This window comes from Diabrotica undecimpunctata, chromosome 8 (genome assembly GCF_040954645.1).
Source record: "Diabrotica undecimpunctata isolate CICGRU chromosome 8, icDiaUnde3, whole genome shotgun sequence".
Taxonomy (NCBI): domain Eukaryota; kingdom Metazoa; phylum Arthropoda; class Insecta; order Coleoptera; family Chrysomelidae; genus Diabrotica; species Diabrotica undecimpunctata.
The window spans coordinates 30,071,097-30,089,884 of NC_092810.1; the positions used below are offsets into that span (position 1 = coordinate 30,071,097).

At 32.9% G+C, this 18,788-nt stretch overlaps 2 protein-coding genes across 2 annotated transcripts in view; one reads left to right on the forward strand and one right to left on the reverse strand.

The window, feature by feature from the left end:
* The first annotated feature begins 656 nt into the window (after positions 1-656).
* On the forward strand, positions 657-14,947 carry LOC140447364 (facilitated trehalose transporter Tret1-like). Its single transcript, XM_072539971.1, has 2 exons — positions 657-983; positions 13,573-14,947. Exons 1-2 carry the CDS (start codon positions 851-853, stop codon positions 14,892-14,894), a joined length of 1,455 nt encoding a protein of 484 aa, XP_072396072.1. The 5' UTR covers positions 657-850; the 3' UTR covers positions 14,895-14,947.
* A 1,600-nt stretch (positions 14,948-16,547) lies between these two features.
* The window catches only part of sn (fascin domain-containing protein singed), a 156,227-nt gene continuing 153,986 nt past the window's right edge, over positions 16,548-18,788 (reverse strand). The window contains exon 8 of the mRNA XM_072539981.1: positions 16,548-18,454. Within this exon, the coding sequence (XP_072396082.1) occupies positions 18,252-18,454 (203 nt within the window). The 3' untranslated portion in view covers positions 16,548-18,251. The remainder of the gene's footprint in view (positions 18,455-18,788) is intronic.

Here is an 18,788-nt window from a genome sequence, read left to right on the forward strand (position 1 = left end):
AATTGCAGTTCCGTCGACTTGTTCAGACCTGCAATCTCAAAAGTGAAAATAGCTTTGATAATTACCAACCTCCTTAGAGGAGACGGTACCTAAAGAAGAAGAAGAAGATATCCCCTAAGAAATACTAGACCTGTAAATTTTTCAAGTGGTTTATATTTGGTTTATATTTTTCGGTTTTCAAAGTAATACATTTTTTTCAATTACTTTGTGTTGGTTTTTGATAATTATTGAAAATATGTTATTGCAAATGAATGTAATTAAGACGTTTAAAATATATTTAACTGCTTTTCACAAAAAACATGCAAAAAAATTGTTTTTACTCTCACAGACGACATGTCAGTAATTGTGTATCAATATTCGTATGTCAGTCCTTAAGGGTTAATACAAAATTCACTGTGTTAACACAAAACAAATTTTAAAATTTTTCCTCCTCGTGCCTAATATAAATATTAATACCATCATACTTTTATTTCAACAATTATTCAGTAATGACTGAAGCAAAAAGTAGGAAAAAGATCCACTTTTTACAACTTGTAAAAAACAAACTGATTAGAAGAAGTAGTGTTATCAAAAGAAGTTAAATACAGTACCTGTTAGGTGTCTTTTTAAAGCATATTAAGCACCCTAATAAACCTTATCAAGATAATGTAAAAATACTAAACACAAAAGAGGTAAAATATGTCAAACAATCAAAAGTAAATACATTATGACTTAATAAAGATTAAGAATATAAATATTTTCAAACATAATTATCTATTCACAAGAAACTAGCGACACAAGTTGATATATTAAATTGAATATGAATGAGTATTGTTAGTGCAGTCGTCGCATTTGGAGAATTTTTGTAAAAATGACTGACGAGCATACTCGACTCACTGATCCTGTTTATAGGAGTCTCAGCATAGACAGACGGGACACTTTAAGAAATGGGAACTCGCAGGAGAAAAGAAGTCGCTGGTTTTTATACCTTTCTGCTATTGTAGGTAAGAAATCTGTATCTAAAACTTATAATCTTGCAACGTTATTATAATCATCATAATTTTTTGCTTGGAGTACCGTATCCTTCTTTCGTCAGTACTCTGTCCGATTATCGAACGTTGGTGATACTTTGTTTACGGCAGCTCGAAGCATATTAGTGGATTTCAAATTGACACCAATCTCAGAGATACCGCAGTCTCTTCTTCCGGCAACCTTGCCTTGTATCACGAGGTGTAGAAGATTATACCTATCTGGATTTCTCATTCTTCTTCTCGTCCAGTCGCGAATGTACTTATCATGTACTTATTATTTCTAAGTATGTGCCCCAAATATGCTGTCTTTCTCCTTGGTCAAAACTTCTCTATCTCTTCCCATTATATGCAACACTATTTCGTTCGTAATATGATAGGTCAATCATCATCACCATTCTGGCTCTACAATGCTACGTGGGTACTAGCCTCCTCGAGAATTTTTCTCCAGTCGTTCCTATCCATCGCCTTTCTCCGCCAAGCACATATTCCCATATTTCTCATGTCTTCATCGATGTTATTAAGGAACCTTGTTCTGGGTCTTCCTCTTCTTCTTTGACCAATGGGTCTATCAAGGAGCGTTTTTCTAGCTGGATCATTTTGTTCCATCCGCACTACATGCCCTATCTACCTCAGACGTCCTATCCTAATATGTTTTACGGTATCTGGTTCCTGGTATATTCTATAAAGTTTGAAATTGTAGCGTCTTCTCCACACTTCATTGCCATTCACTGCTCCATAGATTCGCCTTAATACTTTTCTTTCGAAACATCCTAACATGTTTTCATTATTTTATGTTTGTTAGAGTCCAGGTCTCTGCACCATAATATGTTAGGAGTGGGCGTATTATTGTTTTGTAGAGTTTTATTTTTGTATTTTTCGATATAATTGATTTAAGGAGGAGATTGAGCCCAAAATAACATCTGTTGGCCGTGCAAATTCTGCGGTTTATCTCTGTGGTAGTATTATTTTCAGCGTTAAGGAGCGCTCCCAGGTATACAAATTCGTTCACTGCTTCGATGACGTCGTTTTCGATAACAAGTGGTCGTAGGATTTGTGGCTGCGTACTTATTTTCATATACTTCGTTTTGATGGTGTTTATTATTAAACCCATTTTTGTAGCTGATTCTTTTAATGCTACATACGCCTCTCGTACAGCGTTTTTCGTTCTCCCAACAATATTGAAATTATAAGCATAGGGCAGGATTTGCACTGATTTATTATATATTGAACCAGTGGTTGTTATTTGTGACATACGTATTACTTTTTCCAGAGCCAGATTGAACAGTATACAAGAGAGAGGGTTTCCTTGGCGCAGTTCGTTATTTGTTTTAAAAGGTTCAGACAGTTTCCCCTAAATTCTTACTCTACATTCAACTTTTTCAAGAGTTAGTTTTGTTAAATTTACCAACTGATTTGGTATTCCTAGCTCTTTCATTACTTTGAACATTTCTCTTCTATTCAGAGTCGTAGGCTGTTTGGTAGTCTACAAATATGTAATGAGTATCAATGCCACATTCCAGTGTTTTTTCCAAAATTTGTTTCAGGGTTGCAATCTGAATTATCGATTTACCACCTCTGAAACCAGCCTGGTATTTTCCTTCTTTCCGTTGTGCGTATGGTGCCATACAGTGACATATAAATATAGTAAAAAATATTTTATATGATGCATTTAGAAGCGTAATTCCTCTATGGTAATATTCCAATCATTGGAGATGGATTTCTGTGTCCATATTTCTTTTATAAACTGCTGTAATGCCATTATGGTATCATGGCCACTTTCTTTACATAGTTCAACTGGGAGATTATCTATTCCGGGTGATTTGTTTCTGGCTAGTTTTTTAACTGCATTTGTAACTTCAAGAATCGTTGGTGGTTCCTCTTCCCTCTCGTCTGTTTGCCTTCCAGGTTTTCTTCGTCTTCCTCTATATTAAGTGCCTAGTTAAAGTACCCATCTATTCAATACATCTTTCCTTGTTGTTAATAGGTCGTAATTCTGACTTCTGGTCTGCCTTGAATTCTTTTCTGTTGATGTTAACTTTCTTATAGAATGTTCTGAATTCTTTCTTTCTATTGAGGTTTTCTATATATTTAAGTTCCTTATTTAAGTTGTTTTTTTCTTCTTTTGTGTATTCTCTTTTCTTTTTTTTATGTCTGGTAATTCTCTACAGTTGTTCTAGTTCGTCGGGTAAGCATCTTTCTGTAGGCTTTATTTTCTTCTTTTGTTACATTCTTGCATTCATCGTCAAACCTATGATTTTTACAAGCACAAATTTCTGTTCCTATTTCATCTTCGTCTTCCTTTATTCTGGTCCAGTAGGAGTCTATATCTGTATAGTATTCTATAAACTTCTTCCTTTACATTTTGAATCCTTAGCCTGTTGGTGATGTTTTCCGAGTACCGTTCTGCAATTGTCGCATCTTTCAGCTTTTGAACATTCCATTTTTTTCTATCCATTTTATTTTCTTTACCGGTATTTGAAATTCTAGGTGATCGGTCCATGGTATTATAAAAATTCTTCTAATAAGCCACATCTCAAAAGCTTCTAGCTTTCTCATTAAATCAACATAAACAGGCCAAGCTTCGGCATCATAAAGAAGAATAGAGTGGATGATCTCGGATTTGCAGATTGAGTCTTTGGTTACTCAGAAATTTCCTCACCTTCAAGAAGGCTTGCTCTTGATTGCTCTATTCTTGATAGAAGTTCTGATTTCGGATTTATATCTTCAGTAATCCAGATTTTTAAGTACTTTATTTTGTCAACTTGTTTAAAATCTTCCTTTTTAACTGGATCCTTGTTATGACTTTACCCCTCTTACTAATAACCATGGTTTTTATTTTCTTTATGTTTATTGATAAACCAAACTGTTCCCCAGTATCACAAATTGTGTTTAGTAGCGTCTACAGGTCTTTCTCACTTTCAGCGATAATGACTCGTCGGCATAACGAATGTTATTTATATTTTCACAATTTATCTTCCCCTCTGTACAGTTTTCAAGTATTTGTATAAATAACTCTTCGAAGTATATATTAAATAATAATCGTGAAAGTACACAATCGTGTCTAACACCTCTACTTATCTGTTCCGCATCCATGCTATTTTCATCTAATGTTACCACAGCCTGTTGGTTCCAATAATAATTTCTCACTATGTTTATATCATTTTTGTCGAGTTCTTTTTAGTTTACACATTCCATAAGAATATTATGTTTAACTTTGTCGAAAGCTTTCTCATAGTGTATAAATGCGACGAAAAGATCTTTTTGTTGGTCTCGACATTCTTGAGTAAGAGTTGTAGAACTATACCGAGCTTCTACTGTTCCAAAGCAATTACGAAATCCAAACTGTGTATTACTCATATTCGCTTCACACTTTCTGAATATTCTTGCATGTATAACCTTTAAAAATGTTTTCAATGGACTACCTAAGCTCTGACGTCACAATGAGCGGGGGTTTTAACAATCTTTCAAGGACTTTTGGTTATAAACATTAACTCTGTACGATTGGTATTATTATTGGTATTATTCGTTGTTAGTGAATTTATGAGGTAAGAATATCAAAGTATAAGATATTTACTATGAATGCTCATATTTTGAGGTTATATTATTGTTTGATTAAAACTTTAATTATTTTTACTGTATTCCAAAGTATTTCATTTTTGTTTTTATCGGGTTATTTCAAAATTAATTAATAAATCATTGAATTTATTTACGAAGTTAAAACATATTTAAATTAATGTTTTATTATTTTTTTTGTACTAGTGATTTTATCCCCTAAAAGAGTAAATATATTGGTTTTCTCGTAGTTTAAATGGTTAATAGTAGTTTTTTTGTCATTACTGAAAAATTTAGTTATACTGGATATCTTTAACACATGTTTACTAGCCACTATAAGCCCAGATCTAAAAAATAAACTTAAAAACTATTACAACATTCAAAGAACATTTTTTTAAACACTCATTATGGCAATTTGATAGAAAGATTTCCACAGAATGTTATATTACAACTTAAACTACGTTAAACTACGAGATCATCTTTAGTCTTTTACAGGATAAAATCTCTGGAAACGAAAAAAGAATAAAACATTAATTTAAAAATTTTTTCAACTTCGTAAATAAATTCAATGATTTATTTAATTATTTTGAAATAACCCTGATAAAAACAACAACAAAATACCTTGAAATATATATGAAATTATTATTTATTCTTCAAAGAATTAAAAAAACCAATATTTCCAACTTCTTAGTGGACAAATACGCACAAATTAGAAATGTTTGGAAAGATTTTTAAAAATTCCCGCCTATTGTGACGTCAGACTTAGGTAGCCCATAATTGTGAAATTAAGCTGATTAATCTATAGTCATTACAGTGTTTGGGATTATTGGTTTTTGGTAGCGGAACAAAGGTCGATAGTAGCCATTCTGTAGGTATCTCACCAGATGTGTATATGTTGTTAGAGACGATAGTTATTGCGTATAAATAATTGTCTTCATCGATAAGATTAATCAGCTCTATGTGAAATTTATCGTACCCAGAAGCTCTGCTAGATTTTGAGTTGTTTATAGCATGTTGGACTTCAGATTTTAATATTATTGGAGCTTCCTCGCTGTTGTGTTGGTTCCGTTCTTGTATTCATGAAAAGATCTTCAATATATTTAGTCCATACTTGTTTTTATTTTAATTGGGTTATTACTTATTAACAGGTTTATTGTTTTTGTAAATTAACCGGTTAGGTGTGTTTGTTCGTAATTTCAATCATAATTCTCTGACTTTTTTATATAAATTATAATGATCATGTCTCTTCTGCAATTCCTCCATTTCAAGCATGTTTCCATCATCCACTTTTCTTTAGCCTATTTTATTTTATTCCTTATTAATTTATGTTTTTCTCTCTGTATGTGTCTGGGTTTTTGTTTCTATATTTTCTACTTTGTTCCATGATTTCGAGTATTTCTTGAGTCATCCAAGATTTTCGGCTTTCTTCTTTCTTTTCTAGAGTTTCGTTCTGTGTCTTTTTAACAGAATCTTTGATTTTGCTGCACATTATGTCCATATTCTCTTTCATTTTGATAGATGTCTCATTAGGTACATTGCCGAAATATTGTAACTTTAGAATTTTTATAACTATCGTTATTTCTGTTCTCTTTTTCATTCGGTGTAAAACTATTTTATTTCCTAATTGATCTGCCCAACCTATCCGTAATATTCGTCGGTAAATCGACATGACAAAGGCCTCCAATTTTTTCATTAGTGTCTCTGCCGTATTCCACCGTCCTCTACCCTTGTGTCTCTATATGTCTAAGGCAAATGAGTAATTTGCCTTCCTCGCAATAATGCCGCACCCTGTATAAACTTATATTGACCTAAAGTGTTTAAAAAAAGACATACTACAAATCATATTCTGTTATATTAAATATTTGGTTCTTTAAATCGCGTTCCTAGATCCTTTATGTCATTTAGCCACCGCAGCGTATTTATTGTGATGGATCTAATAAAATCATGTTTACCTTAAAGACAGTAGAGCTCAAAATAATAGCACATCTGCCATATTACACCGTCATCTACCCTTGTGTCTCTATATGTCTAACACAAATGATTAATTAGCCTTCCTGGCAGTAATGCCGCACCCTGTATAAACTTATATTGACCTAAAGTGTTTAACAAAAGACATACTGTAAATCATATTCTGTTATATTAAATATTTGGTTCTTTTTAACCTTTCTTTTTAGTCCTTTTTAACAATGCAAAAATAATCAGCTAAAATTTGCCAAGAATTTAAATCAAATATATACAAATATTTAAAATTATATTACTGCAAGATTATTTTTATTTCTTCGACAAATATGATTAGGTAACTGTTCTGTATTACCAACACGCTTAAATGATAAGATGTTAAAAGTCTTTACTGAAAGTCATAGAGATGTTTCTGCCTAAAATATGTACTTTTCATCGTTTAAAAATTACATGTTAGACTGATTTTTTTCTGTTAGTGCGCAATAATCTAAAATCATGATATGAGTTCATTTCACTCTTTTTGGTCGATTTAATATAAGGTTGTTAGAAATACAAATCGAGGGGCGCCAAATCATAACGTTGTAAGTGCCCAAAATAAAAGTTTTCAGTTGAGACAAAAAACTGTTTTAGATCATTCTTAATAAACTTTGGTTCGATTAACACTATAGACATACAAATTTGAGGTCTAGTGAAATAAAATAGTTGATGCTTTAATTAATTTAAAAACACTAAAAGAATAAAACGTTGTAAGTGCCATTATGTATACAAGTCATAACTTTGTAACTGAGCTGCCACCGTGCTTCGGAGGGCACGTAAAGCCGTCGGTCCCGGCTACGAAAGTAGTCGTTAAGTCATGTTAGGGGCGCTTGCGCGACCTGAAAACCCTAACACTAGACCTTATCCAGAAGGTTACACGAACTTTCCTTTTCTTTTTTAACTTTGTAAGTGTGTATTTACTTGCATTGTGACAATAAAGCTAACATTTATTTATTTATTTTTTTATTTATTTACTTAAGTAACTTTAATTCAAAATTTAAAAATCAGCATTTTGTAAGGTTTTCGTAAAAATTGTTTGCTTCTCCTGCTAAATATGGTAGCATGGCTTGGATATCTTTATTTTTTTCAGTAGATAATGGCACAGGGGTTTCCTTCACCTCGATTTCCAACTCCTCAAAACTCGCCTTAGTGATTAAAGGTTTGCTCACTGAAGTTTTAAGCCCTAGAGCAAAATCTCCGTAACTTTTCTTTATATAAACTTCACCAAAGCTTTCAGATGTTACTCGAATCATGGTAGCCGAAGATATCTGCAAGTTTTTAATGTTTATCATATAAACTCCTGGACAAAATTAACGCACCACTTTAAATAATCTAAATATTTACAATATAAACACAAAATAAAACTAAGTTACATTGAAAAAATAATAAACACCTACAAATAAGTCGAACATGACTTTATCATGACCTTAATTTGCCTTAATTGTTTCTTTAAAAATTTGTTTTTGCCGGAAATGCGTAAATAAGCTAGCATAACTCAAAATTGCAAAAAGGAAAAAAATCAGTAAAGTAACACAATAAAATGCATCTGGGTCAACACTAATACCGTGTGTATTAAATGTTCAACAAAAACTTGCGGAATATTCTCCCATTCTTTAATAACGGCCCCAATGAGTTGGTTGTGGTTGGCAATAGGGGGTCTACGACTTAGAATCTTTTTTTTTGAGATAGTTCCATAGATGCTCTATAGGATTCATGTCCGGACTGCTAGGTGGCCACTCTAATAATGGAATATCAACATCATTTAGGTAGCCAATAACCTGTCGAGAAACATAAGGACGAGCGTTGTCTTGCATGAATAAAAAAGTAGGTCCAAGAGACGGAGCAAAAAGCACTACATGTTCGAGAATAATGTTGTCTAAGTAATAATGGGCATTCATAGACCTCGTACGTATGGGGACCAACTAAGTACGAGCTTCAAAACAAATTCCCCCCAAAACATTTTAGAGCCACCACCAAAAGGTACTTTAGGAGAGATATTGCAGCTGGTAAACCTTTCTCCTCGCCTTCGCCAGACACGCTCACGACCATCTGGAGCTTTTAGGCTTACTTTAGTCTCATCGGAGAAAAGAACTCGTTTCCAATCATCGATGGTCCAATTTTGATGCAATCTTGCAAAATTCAATCTCTGAACCCTGTGTTCTCTGGTAAGCAAGGGTTTTTTGGCCGGTTTCCTGTTGCTCAATTCTGCTTCATGTAAACGTCTTCTAACTGTTCGAGACGATATCGCGACATTTCGAACATCTGCTAGTTCATTTTTTAGCAAATTGCTGGTGACTCTCCTATCTCTGAGAGCAAGTTGTCTCAAAAAACGATAATCAATTTGATTAGTGTAACGTTTTTGCCTTGACCTGGTTTTCGATGGTACGACCCTGTTTCATTATATCACCTCACCTTGCGACTGATGCTGGAATGATGTCTTCCTAACAAACCTGCAACGTATCTCATTGAATATCCTTCATATAGGAGAGTCGATGCTCGCACTGCCTCTTCCATTGACAAATTTCTTTGTCGGTTCATTTTTTATTGGATTTTTATGCAAATGAACTTCCAAACATGCATGTGATAAAAAATATCACAATAAAGAGCTTGTTTCTCACAAGCACTTTGCTTTAATCGGCACTTTTAAGAATCTTTTAAACAATAAACACTTTTATTGGCAGTTTAACTCACTTTTAGTCTAAAACGAAGTTTAATACAAATTATTGTTAAATCAAGACTATTATTAGCTTACGTAACAACTGTCATTGTCAAACAAGGTCTATAGGCAACTTTTTGCACAGTAAATTATCAATAAATAAAGATTATTGAGAATAATATGGTGCGTTATGGTGAGTGGTGCGTTAATTTTGACCAGGAGTTTATTTAGCTTGATTCATCCAGTCAAAAAATGTTGTAGTATACACTACTAAGAACGGATTTTTCTTTTCAGCATTAGCAATAATTCCAATGAGGTCTTTTGGTATAAGCGACTTGGCATGCTTCTTTGCTTTCTCTATAATGGCAAAATCGCCATCACACACGAGAAAAGTATGTCCTTTCACAGGAAATTTATGAGTAATTTCTGAAAAGAAACCGTTTGCAATCAAAACGAGATACATAACAAGTAAAGTCTGGTTTTTATTTTGGCCACCAAAATTATCTAACCAGAAAATTAGCTTTTGCTAATCTGTAGTGAATCCTATTTCGCTACTGGTAAAAAACCTGTACAGATAAGAAGCTATCTCTTTAGACCCTTTTGCCCGACAGTTTCATTAAAGAAGAGCATGACACCCCTTCCTGCGTCTTCTACATGAATACCCATATTAATACAGGAGCTGATGGCTGTAGTACATTTGGGTATGAGTTAATATTGGAAGATACATCTGTTGCTGGAGATCAAATTGAACCCTTCGAATATCTGAGTTGTTTTCTCTGGATTGTATGCAATCTTTAATCATTTGTTGTTTTGTCACACGTTAGCTTGCCTGTGGGGAATTTCTAGTTTTTGCTTAGCATCAATTTTTGTTTATTCTGTTAGAGCTGTGTCTATTTTGACTTGTCTTCCTCTTTTTGCAAAACAGACTCGAATGAGGTTTTTAATTTCCCGTACCTATTCCAAAAGTCACGGAAAAGCTTTTTACGGCAATCTAATGTTATACACATACATGAAAACTGGCATTTCCAGGACACCTTAAACGTAAATAATAACTAAAAAATGTTAACCCTAATGACCAAATAAATTGTATTTGCTTAGAGTTAGAGTATTAATAAATAAACACTTTAAGCAAAAAATATAGCAGAATCCAAAGATATAGCGTTTATTCTTCTTCTTAAAGTGCCTATCCGTTCCGGATGTTGGCGATCATCACGGCTATCTTTACTTTGTTTATTGCAGCGCGGAACAGTTCAGTGGTAGTCGTGTTTTACCACTTTCGTAAATTTTGAAGCCAGGAAATGCATCTTCTTCCCGGTCCTCTCTTACCATTTACCTTCCCTTGGAGAATCAGCTGGAGAAGGCCGTAACGTTCTTGATTTCTCATTACATGTCCCAGATATTCCAACTTTTTAGTTTTGACGGTCATGAGAATTTCACATTCTTTCCCCATTCTACGCAGGACCTCCACATTAGTAACTCTGTCAATCTAGGATATACGTAAGATGCGCCTATAACACCACATTTCGAAAGCTTCGAGCCGATTCATAGATGCAACAGTCAGTGTCCACGCTAGACGGGATTTTGTTTTTAATGATATGTCTCGACTGTTGAAAATGGTTCTCATTCTAACGAATGCTGCTTTTGCTTTTATTATTCGCCGTTTAATTTCTGTTGAGTGGTCCCATTGGCTATTTAAATTAGTGCCTAGATATGTAAATTGCTCGACTCTTTCGATATTCTGTTGGTTGATTGTAAGTTGAGCGTTTAGTATTGGTTTTTTACTAATTGTCATAAATTTGGTTTTCTTTATGTTAAGAGCTAGTCCGTATCTGTTGCTGACTTCTGTTATATGATTTGTTAATATCTGTAAGTCATTCAGATTATCGGCAAAAACTATAGTGTCATCTGCATATCTAATGTTATTCAACCATTCACCGTTTATTAGTATTCTTTTCGCACAACCGTCTAAAGCTTCCTTAAATACCCATTCAGGATAAATATTGAACAACAATGAAGACAAAATACAGCCCTGTCGTACTCCACGTTCTATTGCAATTTTATCAGTTAACTGGTCTTCTATTTTGATTTTGGCCGTTTAATTGTAGTAAATGTTTCTGATAATTCTAAGATCTTTGTTGTCAATTTTCTTGCATTAGAGTCATTAATTTGTCATGTTTTACTCTGTCAAATGCCTTTTGGTAATCTATAAAACATACGTATATGTCACAATTCACATCCCTGCATCTCTGAAATAGCACCTGTACAGCAAAAAGGGCCTCCCGTGTTCCCAGAGCATCACGAAATCCGAATTGTGTTCTTGTTAGTTGTTCCTCACATTTTGTATATATTCTTTTGTGAATGACCTTTAGAAATGTTTTAAGTAAATGGCTCATAAGGCTTATAATTCTATAGTCTTCGCACTTTCTCGCATTGGGTTTTTTTGGAAGATTTATAAAAGTTGACACTAACCATTTTTGGGGAATTATGCCTGTATCATATATATTGTTAAATATATTTGTCAACCATTTTATGCCATCATAGTCCATAAGTTTTAAGAATTCTGAGTGAAAATTATCAGGGCCTACTGCTTTACCATCTTTGGTGCTTTTGATGGCATATTTTACTTCTTCGACTGTAAATGGTGGTCCAGATTCGCAATTGGTGTTTGTTGTAATACCAGTGTTACTTCGTATATCTTCAAAAGTTTTTTCCACGTATTTATTCCAAATATCCCTTTTATGCTCTATTTCCAGTACTATGTTTCCCTGATTATCTGTCACGAATCCAGTGTTCTTGTGTTTATATAAGCCTGCCGCTTCTTTAATCTTTTTAATCTTTTTTTTATATATTCTTCAAAAGATAGCGTTTATTAGTGTTTTTTAAATGGTACTTTAATATCACAACAAAAATGTTTTCTATCGGAACTTACCTCCTTTGGCTCACTTTTTTCACTTACTTGTTTATTTTTGGTATTTATACATATATTTAAGTTGTCTGTTTTTACTGCCTTTTCTCAAAGTTTTTTTTTCAATGTATTTAAAACACTTTTTTTTTGACGTGACAGTCACACACTCAAGTACTTCGTCTTCCATTTTGCGTAGACTGATTGTAGAAACTGTGGTTGCAACTGATAAGGCACTTTCTCTTTCTGTGTATTCAAGATGGGATCATCTCAGAGCTTTGGCTTCAAGAGTGCAAGTAATGGTCGGCACATACAACGGTTTAATCATATAAAACGTATTTTAGCTCGAGTGGCACTTACAACGTTATGGTTTGGCACCCCTTAATTTTGAAAAATATTCCTCAAAAATTTGCATTTTTGTATTTTATTCTCTAAAAAAGCCCTTAATTTTGACCCAAGATAACTAGTGGTTTTGGTGAATAGTCAGTCAGGACTATTTTTTGCTGCCTTGCATTTTTGGCGTATACATAGAGTGATTTTTATGTATGGAACGACTCAATTATCTCAAATGCACGATTTTAATAGATTTTGATGTGTAAGGATCTTGTGTGGCCGATAATATGGTGGTATTTACATTGTTGTCAGATCTTCCGTTTTTCTTGAAATTTAATGCACTTTCTTATTTAAAATAGATCACCCTGTATATTTTTTGCCTTTAAAGTCCTTAAGAAATACTAATTATTTTTCATATTCTTTTTTAGCCACTTTTTTAATTAATGGAAACGTAAATTACTGATTACGTAATTCTCGTTTGATACATGAATACCACACGCAATATCCAGAAAAATGTAATGTATGAGCTGGAATAATAGGCAACAAAATAATTGGTGCCTTTTTCATTAAGGGAAACTGAAATGGTTCAGAGTATTTAGATTTATTGGAAAATTATACCTGAGTTGGCTTAATTATTTATTAACGAATTAAAAAGACCCGAAGCAATTTGGCTGTGTAAATAAACATTCTTCAGATTATGCTTTCTCGTTCGAAATTCTAAAACGCAATTCTTCAAGGGTTTAATAGGAACTTTATGAGATTTTTATAATATACAGTTGGGATAAAAAATATTACAATTTCTGTGTTTAATCTTGTATATGTTCCATTATCATCTGAGTTATTTGTTTGCACCCACTCTTGTTGTGAGCTACATTTCTCGATATTAGTTGACCTCAAGAATGCAGTATGTTTTTTGTTCCTTAAGCCTAGTTCCTTGGCTACACCGTAATTTATATAAAAATGATGAGTCGTTTTGCAGTGCATCAATATTTTTTTTTGTACGGTCGATTCATTTTGTAAACTTTATTAATAAAAAAGTCCACTAAAAATTATAAGCGTTGTACCCTTTCTAAAAAATAATTACCACACTTTCATTTTAGCGTTAATTTATTGTGTTTTTTCAGTGAACTTACTTAGTTTCACCGTAGCCAGCGGCTTCAGTTGGACCTCTTCCGCTCTACAGAAGATCTCGTCCGACGATATGTCAGTAAACCCACTAGGCAAACCAGCAACTCCAACACAAGAATCATGGGTGGCATCGCTATACCCCTTGGGAGCAGCCGTGGGGCCCTTAATAGCAGGCAAATTATGTGACACTTTGGGAAGGAAGAGAACAATGTTAGCAATTGCTGTTCCAAAGTTAATTTGCTTAATCGCTGTATGCTTTGCGAGTGATATTAGGATCTATTATGCCGCTAGATTTATTATGGGTATGGTCTTAGGAACTACCTTTGCTATACTTCCTTTATATTTGGCTGAAATTTCCGAGATACATAATAGAGGTACCATCTCATCAATTTTCAGCGTGGCTCTAAACTGTGGGATTGTATATTGTCTTCTTATAGGTCCTCTGTGCTCGTTAAAACTTCTAACCCTACTTTGTACTGTACCCTTGATTATATTTATATTTATCTTTGGCTTATTTATACCAGAATCTCCGGTTTTTCTAGTATCTGTAGGTAAGCATAAAGAAGCTCTGAAAGTACTACAGAGGCTTAGAAACACAACTGATGTCAAGGAAGAACTACAAGAGATAACAAAATCCTTGGAACTACACTTAGCAGAAAAAAAAGGAGTTTGGGATCTGTTTAGAGACAAACAACTAAGGAAGGCATTAATAATAGTAGTTGGGTTGGTAAATGCTCTGCAGATTGCTGGGATCAATCCGATAGTGGCATTTTTGGAAGGCATTTTCCGGGCAAGTGGTTCCAACATGTCTGTTTATTTAACAACAAATTTAACAGGAGTCCTTCAAGTTATAGGTACTGTAATCACTGTTTTGATAGCAGAAAAGTTTGGTCGAAAGACGTTACTGATATTTTCAAGTGTCGGTGTTTTAATTTCCCACATTATTCTTACTATATATTTCTTTTTAAATCAGATGCATTATAACGTAGAAAATATATCATGGCTACCAGTAGCTAGCTTATTCTTCTACATGTTAATGTTTAATTTGGGTATATCCGCGATGCCCTTTGCAGTCATGGGAGAAGTTTTCATTCACAGTGTCAAAGCAAGCGGTGCATCCATTGCTACATTTACGAGTTTTCTTACTTCTTTTGTAATTACGTTGGCTTTTCGAATAGTATTTTCCCAGTACGGTTTATCCTATTGTTTTAGTGGATTGACTGTGTTTATTATACTTGTGTTGTTGTTTGTGTATTTTGTCGTGCCGGAGACAAAAGGAAAAAGTGAAGCTGAAATTCAGCAGTTGTTAAAAAAGTAAATTTGTTATTTATTTATAACATTAGCTTAAGTTAAATAAATTCTATAAAACAATGTTTGGATTTATTAAAAGGATTTCTTAATATTGTTCTGAAGCTATTTTCTTGTGGCATTTTAAAGTAATTACTATTTAAATGGGAATAAGCCACAATTAAAGGTTAAAATACGTTTATTGACGTTTCAATTTCCACTTCGGAAATCGTTCTCAAACTACAAACATTAGTAAATTCTAATTTACTATATATAATAAATAATTAACATACGACATTATATACGCTATAATAACTAGACAGCTTATATGATACGGAAGTATAAGGAGAAAGTTTAATGAAGCAATGAACTACCCAATATTTGTTATGAGTGAACACGATATGAATAAACAAAATGAGGAAAACCATGACAAAAGGCAAAAAGAGTAATTATTTAAAAATGAGAGAGGTACCTTGTGGACAACATGTGCTTAATAAGGAACGAATGGAGATGAAGAATCAGAAGACAATAAAGAACGTTTTAAATTGATAAATGTATACAATTTTTAACAATGTATATTTATAGGTCATTTTCAGAGCCAACGTGCTAATTAAATAATGTAAAATAAAACATTTTAAGATCTGTTACAGCATGGTGTGACTCAAATACACGCAAAGCTAAAAACAATCGATGTTTATATGAAAGATGAAACCGTATGACACATGACCGCGCAATGTCGCAGTGTCTTTATAAATCTCTTTTAAAAGAATATTGACACCTACACATTATCACATAACTGTGAACGGTATATTGTACCTAAATACTAAGAAGTTTGTAATTTTAATCTAAGAATAAGTTTTATAATTTACGGGAGATTTAATGTATTTAAAATTTTACAGGATCCGGTATCGTAATAAGAAGTAAAATTTTACTACAAGGCCATTGAAACGTGTTAAATTTTACTTTAGATATTCTTTTTATGAATATAATAAGTAAAAATATAGTAAGCTTCATCTTCTTATTGTGCCGTATTCTAATGAAGGTTGGCGATTACTTCTTTAAACGCTTCCCATAAATTATGATAGTTTAAATTTAACTACTTTACGAAACAAATATTGCACGTCATAAACTGCAGTAATTGAAAAATTAAAAAAATCTCCTGTTTACCGAGTTTTCTTTTAATTTTATGTGGTTTATTATAATCCTACCAAAGGGCTTCTACTCTCTTAAATTGTTACACGATTACTCTACTCGATGTACATTTAGAGACTAAATATTTAAGTGCCCATACATTTTAATAAAAAATAATAATATATAAAATGGAAACCAGCCAAGTTTATAATAGATATTTTTTTAAGTTTAAAAATAATTAAAGCAATTAATAAGTTCCAAAATGTACCTGCTATAAAATTTGAAAATCTACGACTAATACAATTATTGGCAACATAGCAGGAGTTTAGAAGTGTACGCAAATTCGTATACGGGTCCCAAAAATGTTTTATCCTATTATAATGTTTTATCTTATTATAACTATGTACGGAGTCCACTTGATCCGACGCGTTGGTCGGAGTCTACATAAAGCGCTACTCAGATAATAATATAGGTACACGGCGTATATTCTCCTGGAGTTAGTATAATAACCTTTTTTAAATTTAGTTTTGGTTTTGAAGAAATAAAACAAGCCTTACATACCATTATATATTTACTTCAAAGATTATACATTCATCATACAAAAAAATATCCAAAGGGCTCTGACCCGCGCGTATGTTTCGCTAAAAAAAGCTATAAAAATACAACAGGGCTATAAAAAATTGCAAAAAGCATCTTAACACCTACGGATATGTAAAAAATAATCGGTATATCTATATGTTGAGCTCCTAAGTAAAGTAATAAATGCAACAACTGGTAAATAGACATAAAGTTTCTGCCCAGACATTTTTTTCTTCATTTGTGTCTACAGACAAAACGTTTTTATTGTCTACAGTGATCGGTACACGCTGCAATGCTATATATACAGCATAGAGGTATCAATGACAGTTGACCTATAACTCAAACGACAGTTGACATGTAACTATCATTATCACTGTCGTTTGGTCGATTATTTTTTGTCTTTTTTGGAAACTGACTTATATGGTAAATGCCAATACAATACAGAAATATCAAATGTGAAACTTATTATTATTAATTCTAAAATACTTACGAAATTTAGAAGTGTTTTATGGAAAGGAGTGTGTAAAATCTATCATGTTGATAAAAAACGCTTTGTTTGTACACTTAGAGGTAGTACGACAATGAAAACCGTTATTATAAAAAATACATATACTTATTAGTACAGAATACACCTTATGTACACAGAAGTGACACTTACAAATAGAGTTCACCATGTACTACTTTACGCTAGTAGGTCTAGCACCCCACAAAATGTGTATTCTCCTAAAGAAAACCACATATTTACAAAAAAAATATGCTCAAAAACCGGCATGGTAAATGTTTCGAAAGGAAGGCCATACGGTTTTGGCAGTTGCGACTTTTTGGCTAGTGTTATTCTGGGTTTGACTTATAAAATAATTTCAATAACATCACATTCAATACTTACTTGTATAATATAAGAAATACTATCAACTACTGTAAATAAATAGACTTTAGGAAATAACGTGCACAAAAATTTCAAAATAAAATTAAAATATAACAATATTACGCATCAGACTGGACACAGTTCTTTACCAATACAACAGAAGGGAAGTTTCGTTTACCGTTTTTACCTTCATTTTTCTAAGTCAGTAGGTATATACAAAGAGATATGAGCAGGAACTCATGATATAAAACATAAGGCGGTAAGGGATTGTCTTAGTAGGTACTTGAATCACTCAAGCAAGAATGTTGATATAAAGTGAAGACAAGATAAAATGTATGCCCTCATTTCTTATATTATATTATCCTTTTTGTTTGCCCAAATACATTATTATTTCCACCAGAATGAGTGTTTTTACGCAGGCGTACAAAGATAAGCTTTTAAAGAAATTATTTTGAGAAATAATTTGAATTGGAGTACATTGAGGTTAGGTTAGGTTAGGATTACGGTCATGGATCATAAAACTGATTCTGTCACTTAGCAAACGTCTGTGATTAAACTTATTAGTGGACATAAAAATATATCTCTACCAATAGATAAACTTACTACTTCTTTTTGGGTAAAAGCATATAATAACGTATTTAAAAAAAAACTACATAGGTTTAAATTTAATCTTACATATAAAATAAAATAAGGTTAGGTTAGGTTATATCGAATTTCCTTTTGATCTAGAAATCATCCCTTCTATTGCATTCGACATGTAACTTCTATAAATAATATAAATATTGCCTCGCTTAGAGTATTAGCAGTACGTATTTAGTACTCCCATTGGGTGGCACTTTCGATATTGGTGTCGCCTATACGGAATACGCCGTTTTTGCTAGCTGTTAGGTAATTTCCGGCAGAAGTCTTGATGCAAAGACGTGTTGGTTCTCTCAATTCTAGGTAGAATCCCTCAGGGGCGTCAGAATCAGCAGTAACGGATTCGCTATCTGCGTGCCAGTATTTACCACTTTGAGCTAAAATGAAAAAAGTTTTTTATAAACATGTGGTACTTACGTACATATTAGCTGAGAAAAGACATGAGTATTTCAACGGTAAAGGGCTGTTACCCCCAGAATGTCTATTATAAGACTTAAAGGACGTTTTTTTAAACTATAGTCTAATTACTTCGCATGCCCCAACAGAAGATAAAGTTATAGTCTAATTATAGTTAAATAAATATAGTTAAAGATATAGTCTAATTACTTCGCATGCCCCAACAGAAGATAAAGTTAAAAATAATTTTATGATAAACAATGATATAAAAATAATCTACGGAGACCTAAACGCAAAAGTTGGAAGAGACCACCT

Coding starts and splice junctions, on each gene's coding strand:
- LOC140447364 (XM_072539971.1), top strand. CDS start 851: ATGACTGACGAGCATACTCGACTCACTGATCCTGTTTATAGGAGTCTC. Junction 984..13,572: donor ATACCTTTCTGCTATTGTAG/GTAAGAAATCTG, acceptor GTGTTTTTTCAG/TGAACTTACTTAGTTTCACC.